Raw genomic sequence first — 12,427 nt, forward strand, 5'->3', positions numbered from 1 at the left:
TCCTCGCCGCCCCAGGGGCCACTGTGGGATATAGGCGCACAGATAGAAGGCCAACCGGGAGTCCTGCCAAAGATCGTAGGTTCATGGGGCGGGAGACATTCTGACGTGGCGGTCCCCTGGGGAACTGTGAGGAGCCCTCGGAACCCCTGCCCAGAAGGGGGCAAAGGGCAGAGCTCTCGGCTTACAGGGTCCCAGAGTGGGACCGCCCCAGGGTGGCCGTGTTAAAGACCCTTCGCGTTTGGCGGGGAGATGCAGGCTAGTCTCTGGGAGGTTGCATGGAAGAATGCCCTTCCCTTTGCAGTGGGGGAGGGGTTGGGGGTTGCGGGGCTCATCGCGGGGCAGGGGGCTTCGAGGTCTCGGCGGTTCTAATGTTCCTTCCCATTGCAGGCGGGCCCCTGGGGCACGCAGCGGAGAGCTTCCTCGCGGTGCCGGTGCGCACTGACGCCCAGGGCCGTTTGGTGTCTCACGTGGTGTCGGTGAAGACTGCCCAGTCTAGGGTTCGGGCCCGCAGGGATGCCCCGGTCCAGACTTCAGGCTTCCCTGGAGGCAACAAGGAGGACCTTGGCGGCGGGCTACTTTTCTACAATGTCACTGTCTTCGGCCAAGACCTGCACCTAAGGCTGCAGCCCAACGCTCGCCTGGTGGCGCCCGGGGCCACCGTGGAGTGGCAGGGTGAGTCTGGCACTACCCGCGTGGAGCCCCTGCTTGGGACCTGCCTCTACACTGGAGACGTGGCTGGCCAGTCTGAAGCCTCCTCCGTGGTGCTCAGCAACTGCGACGGGCTGGTGAGTAGGCACTTCTCCCTCTTTGCCCACACTCTTGCCTGAGCTTTGGAAGTGGGTTACCTGGCAGTCCCCTGGGAGGCCTGCCCTGAGGACCTTTTCTGCTTGGGGATGCAGGACATCAACAGAAGGGGTTGGCTGGACAAGTTACTTTGATGGCAGGACAGGGGTGATTTATGCAGGAGGAGGGCCAGGGTCTCCAAATGTATGATCAAGTAGCCACGTCTCCTTTAGGCCTGCTTGCACAGGTCTTGGTCTGGCATCCAAGTGTGTGTATATCTCTGTAAGCGTGCGCACCTGTGTTTGGAACATCACTGTGTACGTCTGTGAGCATGTGAATGTGCCATTGTGTGTCTTGTTCTTGTGTGTTCATTTGTGTGTCAGTTGAATGTGTGATCCTGTACATTTTAGTATGTGTGATATGTGTGTGTGGGTCACATGTTTTGGCAATCGGTCTCCTTATTTCTGTGTGTACTGGTGGTGACAACTCCGGAGCAGGCAGTGGTGCTGAAATGCCCAGTTGTTCCTCTGCATCCTGGCTGACCAGGAGCCACTGATTTTTATGCAGTGGTTTCCTGTTGAACTTCAGCTGGTTATTTGAAAAGTCGGTTTTCTCTCTATTTTGAGCCAAGGAGAGCATTTGGAAATGCAGGCTCTGGTGCTCATGGGCAGTCCCTGAAAGACAGGAGAGAGGCTGAGAGGGCTCCCCTCCTGGAACTGCCGGGGCCACCCAGTGTGACTGGAGTCCTGGGAAGTCCTCCTACTTCAGGGGGCCCAGAGGGACCATGCCTTGGCATAAGGGCTTCGGAGAAAGCCTGAATCGATGCTCAGGGAGGAGGCTGACATTGGCGGTGCGCTGTCCAGCTTCCTGGGGACCTGGCACATGGTAGAAGCCACTGCAGTTTTCTATTTTGGATTGGTGTGCGGTGGTCAGGCTGGCTGTGCTGGCCAGACATCTAGGCCGCCCACCAAGGGCTCTGCTCTAATTGCAGCTCAGAAGACTCCTGCTCCAAGGGAGTAGTCACTTTCCCAGCCCTGCTTCCCCTGATCCCCTGTCCTCAGGCTCATCCTGCCAGCTGCAGAGCCAGCAATTACTCCAGAGCCCCACAACCACTGCTATTCTTTTTATGGAGACAGGAAACATCACTTGTTGCTTTGGAAAATCACTGCTTTTGGCTGGATTTAGTTAAAGCCTAGGCGTATTGCAAACGACTGTCAAAGTCCTTGGAAAAGTTGGGTTGACGTGGTGTAGCCCTCGATGCCTCTGAGGATGTCCCAGGCCTCACAGGTGTGTCTCATTGAACTCTGGAGGTGAATCACCTAAATGAAAGGAAGTGGGCGCTGGGAACTGGAGGGTGGGGTGGGTGGGCTGGGAAGAGGTGACACAGATGCAGCTTGTTGTCGGGCCAAGTCTCATGTACTAGTTAATTCCCAATGGGAAGCATTTTAGGGAGAGTTTGTATCATTCATTTATCTGTTCATTGTGATTCATTGTTCAACCAGCGCCTCTAGTGCCCTTGTCCACTGTGCTGGTTGGAGATGGGGCTGGCTCAGTCGTTGCCTGTCTGGGGCTCACACACTCAGAGTAGCTGATGGTGGGCTGAGGGTCACTCTGGCTGCAGCCTGAGAGTGTGCTGCCGGGGCTAATTGAAGAATGCTTTGCCAGTGGGCAGCCACGTAGGTTGGCAGTCCTAGCAGAGGGAAGAGGTCCCAGGTGTGCCATGGCCAGTTCAGGACAGGCAGGGCAAGATGTCAGGTATACTGGACACACACCAGCAGGGCTGGAAGAAGACTGGAGTTGGAAGAGGGGGTGGGGTCTCCCTGAATGGCCTTCAGTACTGTCTGTGAGGAATGGCCTGGAGACAATGGGATGGCATCATAACTTCTTTTTTTTTCTTTTTGCCATGTGCATCTGTTCTGATTTTATACCAATTAATTTCTTAACCCTTAAAGTACCTCTGTGCATCACTGATCAGTCCAGGTGCTAAGGGCTTCATGCATCATTCTTCTGGTCCTCAACAGCAACCCTGCAGGGCAGGGTCCTCATGCCTGGTTTAGAGCTGAGCAGCTGAGTCTCAGCCCCTGATGACAGATGTCCGTCCTCTTTCGGTCCAGCCCCTTCTTCCATGGTGCACTCAATCCTGGAGGGCGAATGACACAGATGGGATGGCAGGGGCTATACTTGTGTGCACACCCCCTCAATAGCCTTCCCTGGCCAAGGGCACAGCATCCTCCCAGCAGCCCCAGCCCTGAACCAGCATGCCACTTGGAGCCCCTTCTGCTACAGCCCCATTTCTACAAGAACATTCTGCAGACTGAGCAAATAGGGTTCGGTGGACCCCAGTGTGGAAAAGGCTGTGCCTTGCGTTCAGCCTGGCAGATTCAGGGACCTGTAGGGCTCTTTGAGGATTTCTGTAATAAAGAAACTTCTTGAACTCTGTGAATCCAGCACTTCCTGCACAGATGGGACCAGGAGGCCCTGCTCTACAGAGCATGTGGAACTAGCTTTCCTGGAGGATGTGGAGAAACCATGGAGTAGGCTCAACAGGAACAGGTCTGGCAGCTCAAGTTTAGATATTCCTACGTGAGACCTGCCTCTCCGAAGAGCCACAGAACCTTTCAGGCCTTTTGTCCTGCCCCTTGGATTGGGACATACATGTGCTCATCTGCTAGCCTGGCCCCTGGGTTTGTTTTTCTACATTAAAAGAAGGCAGTAGTAGCTTTGTTTACCACGGACAGCAGTCTCCTTATTTATTTAATATGAAGGGATTCTTCTGTAACTGTATTGGTCAGGATCTTCTCAGTTCCAAATGACAGAAAAACTCAAATTAGTTTAAACAAAAAAAGGAAGTGATCAGCTCACACAATGGCAAGTCTTCAGGCATGGCTGGATCCAGGTGCTCCTGCCAGATCATGAGGATTCCTGCAGCCTCTTGCCTCTGCTTTCCTGTGTGTTTGCTGGTTTTGTTCTCAGGTGGAATCCTTCTCAGTTGGGAAGTCAAGGGACCTCAGCAGCCAGGCTGACATCTTTTTCTGGTAATTCCACCTGAGACCTCAGCATCACACTGGCCAGGCTGGGGTCAAATGCTCTCATGAGAATCAAGGACATAGGGTTTACAGAACTTCATAAATGGAGAGTATAAGAGGTGCTGCTCGCCCACATGCTGTGAGGTTGGGACCCTGGGCCTGACCACATGCAAATTCTATTGGAGTCAGGTAGAGACAGAAAGTAAGAAATGCCAGGTGAAGACACGCTTCCTGAGACTTCATGCCCTTCATTTTCAGAATTTGGAGAAATGGGGAGACTGTCCAGGTTCTCCCGCAGGCATTCGACACATCAAGTGTGATACCTACTGGGAAGGGTTTAAGACTGCCTCTTCATGATGCATGGCGAAACACTGCTTAGCAAAGGAGTCTTGTATATCACGTTGCTATGGAAGACTTTTTGAGTACTAACTGGGCCACAGGACAGGTGTGCTGATCTCATATCATCCTCACAGGCTCATTAAACAGCCAAGGAGAGGCTGTCAGGTAAAAAGTAATAATAGTATATCACAGGTCACGTGCTCCCAGACCCTAACAATGCACATCTTGTTTAATCCTCACTGCACCCCGTGGCCGATGTCTGATATGGTCTCTATTCTACAGACCAGTAAGCTGAGGCTCCAGAACTAAGACAGCTTGCTTCAAGCTTCACAGCCCGTATTTGAAAGCATGTCTCCGAGACTATGCTTGCTACATTGTATTGCCTTTTTTCTTTGCACACCAACAAAAAGTATAAAAATGAAGTAATGTACTTTTTGGCCCTGGCTGGTTGGCTCAGTGGTCGAGCGTCTTCCCAGCATGTGGAAGTCACGGGTTTGATTCCCAGTCAGGGCACACAGGAGAGGTGTCTATCTGCTTCTCCACCTCTCCCCATCTCACCTCTCTCTCTCTCTCTCTCTCTCTCTCTCTCTCTCCTCCGCCTCCCCTCCTGCAGTCATTGCTCAATTAGAGCAAGTTGGCCCCAAGCCCTGAGGATGGTTCCATGGCCTTCACCTCAGGTGCTAAAAAATGGCTCCAGTTGCAGTGGAGCAAGGGCCCCAGATGGGCAGAGCATCATTCCCTAGTGGGCTTGCCGGGTGGATCCTGGTCTGGGCACATGTGGGAGTCTGTCTCTGCCTCCCCATCCTCTCGCTAAAATAAAAAAAGAAAAAAAAAAAAAGAAATGCACTTCTTTGAGACATGTCTGTCTTTCCTTTTTGACTTGTGGAGGCCTTCTAAGTTAGGGGTGTTGACGATGGTCAGTGTGAGTGAGCGGGAGCAGGCTTAGTGGCCAAGGTGCTGATGCACCGCTAACCTGCTCCCGATTCCTTGCGGGCAGGCAGCCTGAGTCCTCACGGCTGGGGAACGGCAGTGGGGAGACCAGTAGGATGGAATCACTCTGCCCCACCTTTATACCCACTCAGGGCAGCTCTGGGGACTACTCCAGCCTAATATATCTGGCAGGACAGGGCCAGTGTGGAAGCCTCTGAGGGTTGGGCAGTGGAAGGATCTAGCCTCAGAAGTCTTTCCCACTCTGGAGCCTGAGGAGGGTTGTGTACACCTCCACAATTCTGTGATGTGGAGGCCCCATTGTATAGCCGAGATTCAGAAAGTCTGATGCCTTGTGTGCTGGGGCTCCCCTGCTGGGCTGCCGCCCTGGCCCGGCACCCTCTTTGTCCAGTCTTACTGGATATTAAGAGCCACTAAAGGCTACAGAGAGCAGTCATTCACTGGCCTAAGGAACCAAGATGAGTTTTTGTTTTATTTTTGTTTTCTAAGTGAGAAGAGGGGAGATAGGGAGACAGACTTCCGCATGTACCCTAACTGGGATCCACCCAGCAGCCCCCATCTGGGGCCAATGCTCAAATCAAACAAGCTATCCTCAGTGCCAGAGGCTGACACTAGAACCAACTGAGCTCTTCTCAGCCACTGGCTGTGAGAGGAGAAGGGAGAGAGATGGGAGAGGAAGGGGAAGAGAAGCAGATGGTCTCATGTGGGCCCTGACTGGTAACCAAACCCAGGATGTCCGTACTCGGGGCCAATGCTCTGTCCACTGAGCCAACCAGCCAGAGCCAAAATGAGTTTTATTTTTCCTAATAATGCTGCTGCCTTTGAGACCACACACTGGGCTCCAGCTGGCTCGGGTGCCACAGTGGGGCCAGCAGGTGCAGCAGGCTCAGGCTGTGCAGTTGGGCTGTAGGATGTCTGGGACTTGCAGTTGCCCTTGTAGAGTCTTCCTTCTCCCATCCTGCCTTGAGAGGGCAATGAGATGGTCTCAGGCACACCAAAATGGGGCCATGGGAACTTCCAGGTTCCCTAGGTGTCGGGTCTCCTCAGGTTCAAGGGACGGAGGTACCTGCTTGACTCCCGCACTTGGCAATCAACACAGCTGCCCAGTGTGGTCTCAGTCTCCTCCATAGCTTATTACAATCCTTGTTTAAAACCCACTCAATTTAAGTGACAAAAATGAGCTGACAGTAGATGAAACAAACAAGGGACATCATGGGCCCAGTTGTCCTTGGGATCTTAAAGAAGGCTATGGCATGCCAGGATCCAAGGGCTTGGGGACAGTTTCAGAACATGCTCTGTGCCTTTCTGGTCTGTCACTCTCTGTGTTTGTGTCAGGATGGCCCTACCCATCTGGGGACCCCAGAAGCTCTGGCTTAATTTGTCTTCCATGGTAGCAGTCTCTCAGAAATGGAGAGCTCTTCCTTGTGGATGGTTCCTGCTCAAGTCCTAGAGAGGGCTCTCATGGGCTCTGCGTTAAACCAGTTATAGTGATGTGGACCTGGCCCTAGTCTCTTGCCCATCGTTTGTGTTCAGAATGAGGATCAGATCCTCAAATTTTGGAATGGATTGAAATTTCATTATAAAAGCAAGAGGAAAGACACATATGCCAGGCAGATAAAAATGGTTGCTGCCACACTCCACCTGGACTCGAGGCCCCTGTCTGGCCCAAATCTCCTGCAGACTTCCCTGCCCAGCTGTCTCTGGGGCTTCTTTCCTGGGTGACCCCATGCTTCTAAAATGGAATGCGAGTCTCTCCACTCTCATTCAGACCTCACCCTTCACTTGGACCGAAATCCCAGAATCCTAGATGTCTCTGGAATTGATCCCATTTCCCAACTCTCCACCTTGCCTGACCTCAAGCCCTGTCTTTGACTACAGCTTCTCCTAACTGGTCTCTCTCCACTCACTCTTGCCACAGAGCAGCCAGACTGATTTTATAAACTATACATTAAATCATGTCCCTCCTTTGCTTAAGACTTTTCAGTGGTTCTTATTGCCCTTAAAAGAAATCCTCCTGGCCCGTTGGCTCAGTGGTAGAGTGTCAGCCAGTTGTGTAGATGCCCCAGGTTCAATTCCCAGTCAGGACACACAAAAAAAGTGACCATCTACTTCTCTACCTCTCTGCTTCCTCTCCTCTCCTCTCCTCTCCTCTCCCCTCCCCTCCTCTCCTCTCCTCTCCTCTCCTCTCCTCTCCCCTCCCCTCCCCTCCCCTCCCCTCCCCTCCCCTCCCCTCCCCTCCCCTCCCCTCCCCTCCCCTCCCCTCCCCTCCTCTCCTCTCCTCTCCTCTCTTCTCCTCCCTTCCCTTTGCCTCCCCTCCTCTCTCTCTCTCTCCCCCCCCAGCCATGGCTCAAATGGTTTAAGCAAGATGGTTCCCCGGTGCTGAGGATGACTCCATGGACTCCCCTCAGGCCCTGAAATAGCTCGGTTGCTGAGCAACAGAGAAGCTGCCCCAGAGAGGCAGAGCATCACCCAATAAAGGGCTTGCTGGGTGGATCCTGGTTAGGGCACATGTGGAAGTCTGTTTCTCTGCCTCCCCACCTCTCACTTAATAAAAAAAAAAAATTTAAACCTGTCCCGAAAGAATCCAAACCCTCTGACATGCCATTCAAAGTCCTTCATGACCTGGCCCAGTGGTCTCTAGTCTTATTTGTGACTCTGTCTCCCTCATGCCTGTGCTCCAGTCACCCTGAGCTTTTAGTTCCTCCAACGCTGGACACTCTCATCTCAGGCCTGTGCACAGGCTGCACCCTCACCTGGATCACTCTTACCCCTCTATCCTTACCTCGCTTGCTTCTTAGGTCTCAGCTAACTGGCACTTTATCCAGGACACTGCCCTGAACACGCACATACCATATTGTATCCTGTACTTCTTGATAACTTGTGCCATGGGGGACTTGTACCTGGCTAGTCCACAGGAACCAGCTCAGGCTGGCAAAACTCATCTGTGAGCCAGGATATGTGAGTGCTTGGGGGTGGGGAATGGGTGGCCAGAAGCCAGTTCAGGCACGAGTGGGAGAACCATGGCCGAGACTCTGTGCCCCCAGTGCCCAGGGCTGACTTGCTGTGAGGACCACGAGTGCCTCAGGCAGCTCCAGCCAAGGAGTCACTGAGGGGCTCGTTTGCCCTGAGCCACTGGGATGCTCAGCAGGAAGGCTGGCTTTGGTGCATGATGGCCTGAGCTATGCCTGTGGCCTCCTACTCTGCTCTCTGAGATCTATAGGGGCAGTTGTGTGGGGGGCCTCTCCTGGGACCCTGGGTCTGTATGAGCAGGCAGACAGTCCTTCGTTATCCCCACTGCCCCCTGCTCAGGCAGCTGGGGGTAGGGGTTGTCTGTGCCCACGAGAACACACAAGGCTGCAGGGCATATGGAAACATGTGTGCATGTTTGTACATCTATACATGGGTATATGTATGTAAAAATGTGTGTATGCTGGTGAATGTACACATAAACATGTACATGTACTTGCATATCTCTATGTGGGACATGTGACTGTGCACATGAGTTCACATGTGGGTGTCTGCATGTGAGTGTGCATTTGAATGAGTGTGTGAGTGTGTGCGTGTGTGGGCACGTGTGTCTTGTGTAGCATGTGTGTGGGCATGTGTGTCTTGTGTAGATGTACATGTGTGTGCATGTGAATGAGCATGTGCATTCTCATGTGAGTGGTATGTGTGTGCATGCATGTGTGTGGTCTTGGTAGGGGTTTCCTGCAGGGGAGGGGACTGAGAAGGAGTGGAGGTACTGAAGGGAGAGGAAGACCCTAGACTTCTGAATCTGTCCATGGCAGATGCTCTGAAATGGGGTGGGGGGGGGCAGGTAGGAGCCTCTGGCTTTGCTGTGTATGCTTCACATTATTCACATTAAATGTCAGCTGTCCACGGGGTCTGCGGTGCGATCATTAATATGGAGAAGTTACTACCAAGCCTGGAGCCAGCTCCTGGGTCCCGTCCATGAATTTCAATTATGCTGCACGTCTGCTCCAGGTCTGCGGGTCGGAACACTTCCTCTTGGAGGCAGAGGAAATTCTGGCATGCACGCAGTGCTCTAGGCCCCAGGCAGGCTTGGTGCTACCGACTTGGCCCTGCATACATCAGAGATTAACGTGGGGAGCAGCAGACTTCGTGCAGGCTGGGGACTGGAGGGTCTCACTGTCGGCTCCATCCCACACAGCTGGATGACCTGGACAAGGGCTACACCTCCCAGTAGACCAGTTGTGAAGGGGATATCTATCCATCCACACCCACATCCGGGGATGTTGGAAAGATGAGTGCATGACAAGCCCTTGGCCCAGGTCACGGTTTGGGAAATGTTGGCTGTTTCTGTATTTCTTTGAATCTACGGTGTCATCAGGGATAGGACATACCAAGAAAGAAGGTGTACACCAGTTAAAAATCTTGCCCAGCACCTTAGCCACAGCCCTACTAGGTGTTGCAGCGGCCACCCTGCCCCTAGTTGCCGGGAATGGTGGCTTGCTTCTCCCACCTCATTTGCTTTACTAAGTTAGCATGTGACTGGCTTCATCCACATCTGGGTGTCTTCCTCTCTTTGGTGAAGTAGAGGGTCATGGTCATTCCTCCAGGGACATTCCTCACTGATCCAAAACCACATACACTGTGCCTTCTTGTATGTATATTTTGCTACTCACAGTGTGACTTATGTTTTAAGTCTTTCTTTTTATTTAGAAATTAAATTAAAAGGGTGACATTAGTCCATAAGAATACATAAAGTATTGATTACAGCCCTGGCTGGTTGACTCAGCGGTACAGTGTTGGCTCAGCATGTGGATATACCAGGTTCGATTCTGGTCAGGGCACACAGGAGAAGCTCCCATCTGCTTCTCCACTCCTCCCCCTCTCACTTTTCTCTCTCCCACTTTCTCTCTTTCCCTTCTCCTCTCACTCTCCCCCTCCTGCAGCCATGGCTAGATTGGAGTAAGTTGGCCCCAGGCCCTGAAGATGGCTCCCTGTCCTCTGCCTCAGGAACTAAGAAGAGCTCTGTTGCTAAGCAACGGAGCAACGCCCCAGATGGGCAGAGCATCACCCCCTATTGGGCTTGCCAGGTGGATCCTGGTTGGGGCACACACAGGAATCTGTCTCTTTGCTTGTCCCTCCTCTCACTGAATTAAATAAATAAATAAATAAATAATGTATTGATTACAGGCTCAAGTCATAGTATTTTGGATATATGGGGTTAAATAAGATATATTGCTGGGATAATTTCACCTACTTTCTTTTTTTTTAACGTGGCAGCATATGAAGTTGGATGTCTTATTTCTATGGGGCAGAGCTGCTTTGAAACATCTGGCTCTTATTCTTCTGCATAATTTTGCTGCCTGGTCACATCTGTTTATTCTTTCAGTTGAGTTTTAGAATTGTTTTGCCAGGTTAAAAAGATCCCTTGTGAATTTGATTGACATTAAATTAAACTTAGAAACCAATTAAAGCAAGAATTGACATAATTTACAGCATTTGCTGGGAACATGATGTTTCTCAAATTGATTTAATTCTGTTTGGATGCTGCTCACTGAAGTATTACACATTATACACACACACACACACACACACACACACACACACACACACACTACCCATTGTTTTTAATCAGGGTCATTTCAGGGATTTTTCTTTTTCTTTTCTTTTTGCCACTCTGAATTGAATCATTTCCATCTATTGCTGGTGCACAGGAAGGCTATTGATTTTTATATAATTATCTTTTATCAAGCTGCTTGATTGAACTCATTAATTCCAATATGTCTTTGTGGATCCCCTTGGGCTTTCTAGGTATACAGTTGTGCTATCTGAGACGACGGTAATTTGGGGGCTTCATTTCCCATCTGCACCATCTAGAACCTTCAGAGTAATGCTAAGTGACGGCAGTGGCTTTGCATATCTGTGTCTGTGCCCAATTCCAGTGGGAATGCCCCTGGCGTTTCTCTGCTTAATATAATGCCTGCCCGTGGACTAGGAGCGTTTTCATGTGAAGGCAACATCTTCTGAACTCTTATTTTTCTAACATCCCATTTTTATCAGCTAAGTACATGAAATCTAGATAAAATGTGTCTAACACCCTGCACCCCTTCCCCTCCCCAACCCAAAGCCAAAGGCCTGGCAGTTCCTAGGGGCTGGGTCTCCTGCTGACTTGGGCCTCAGAGTTCCTCCGTTGCCGGCTTGCTGACCCTCAAATGCAAGCCACCCCCTGTTTATGGGTGGTTTAGGTTTATGGACACCCTCACAGGAGCATTTGTTGGGGGAAGGAGACAGGGAAGGCGGAGGAGGCTGTCCTGGCCACTACGCAGGTAGCTTCCATAGAACAGGGCCTGACATGGGAGAGCCAGGTTTTCTTCCCTGCGTCTCTCTCCTGGGGTGGACCTCCTGAGTCCCTCTCCTGAGTCTTTCAGAGACTGTGCCCTTCAGTGAGCCCTGGGACTTGTCCACACAGGTCTCCTGTGTCTCACTGTTACCTTTACTCCGACCAGCTTCCAGCAGGTCTTTTCCCAAACAAGGGCTATTGCCACTTTGGAGGAAATCTGTGGCCCATCCTGCAGCTGACCTGCCTGCCAGCAGACAGGCATGGGATTGTGACAGCTTTGAGCAACACCTGTGCCCAGGCCTCACTGTGAGAAATTCGGATTTCTCAGACCTGGTGGGACCTGGGGTGGGGTGGGGGTGAGCAGTCTGTGCTTTTTAAGAGCCACGTGGGAGAGTCGTACACAGAGTACACGGGTACCCACTGCCAGACAAAGGTCGTGAGGTGAGAGGTCAGACAGAACCAGAGTCAGGGCCTGGCTCCCCTCTTGCTTGCCTATAACCCTGTTTCCCTAGTTGCAATTCTGCCTGCCTTAGACGGTGTGTTCTTGAGGGAGTGGAGAGAGTGAGGCTGGCTGGCCTCAGTTCAAAAGTCCAAAAGAATATCACAAGAGGGTGATGGTCGAATTAGATGCCAGCCTAGAGGGATGGCCAGGTCTCCTGGCAGCTTGGAACCAAGAAATAGGCCGCTGACCTTCTCTGCCCTCACATGCCTCACCTGGAAATTTAGACTGGGCAGAGTGAGGCCAGCCCTTAGATGGTTGTCCCTGAGGCTGGCTTATTTGTGAGACAGGTTCCTGGAACTCAGTGGGTGCTGTGCGCTGATTCTGCAGGCCCCTGTCCACCAGAGCTGGGTCAGGGCGCATACTCCTGGCTGCTCCTCTGTGCCCCTGCCACACTCCAGGCCCTGGAAGACTTCTAATCACTGTTCTGGGCTCTTCAGTGTCCTGCACTCCTGGGTACGTGAGTCTGAGACCCGCACGCAGAACACACAGTGAGGAGAGGTCCCTGCCCAGGGCTCAGCT

The 12,427-nt window shown here is 52.0% G+C and overlaps 1 protein-coding gene across 2 annotated transcripts in view; it reads left to right on the forward strand.

Moving 5' to 3' along the window:
- Positions 1-12,427, forward strand: part of ADAMTS2 (ADAM metallopeptidase with thrombospondin type 1 motif 2) — a 225,713-nt gene that overhangs the window by 761 nt on the left and 212,525 nt on the right. For both annotated transcript variants that reach the window (XM_066266495.1, XM_066266498.1), the window contains exon 2: positions 388-785. In XM_066266495.1, coding sequence (XP_066122592.1) covers positions 388-785 — 398 coding nt within the window. The remainder of the gene's footprint in view (positions 1-387; positions 786-12,427) is intronic.

This window comes from Saccopteryx bilineata, chromosome 1, assembly GCF_036850765.1.
Source record: "Saccopteryx bilineata isolate mSacBil1 chromosome 1, mSacBil1_pri_phased_curated, whole genome shotgun sequence".
Taxonomy (NCBI): Eukaryota; Metazoa; Chordata; class Mammalia; order Chiroptera; family Emballonuridae; genus Saccopteryx; species Saccopteryx bilineata.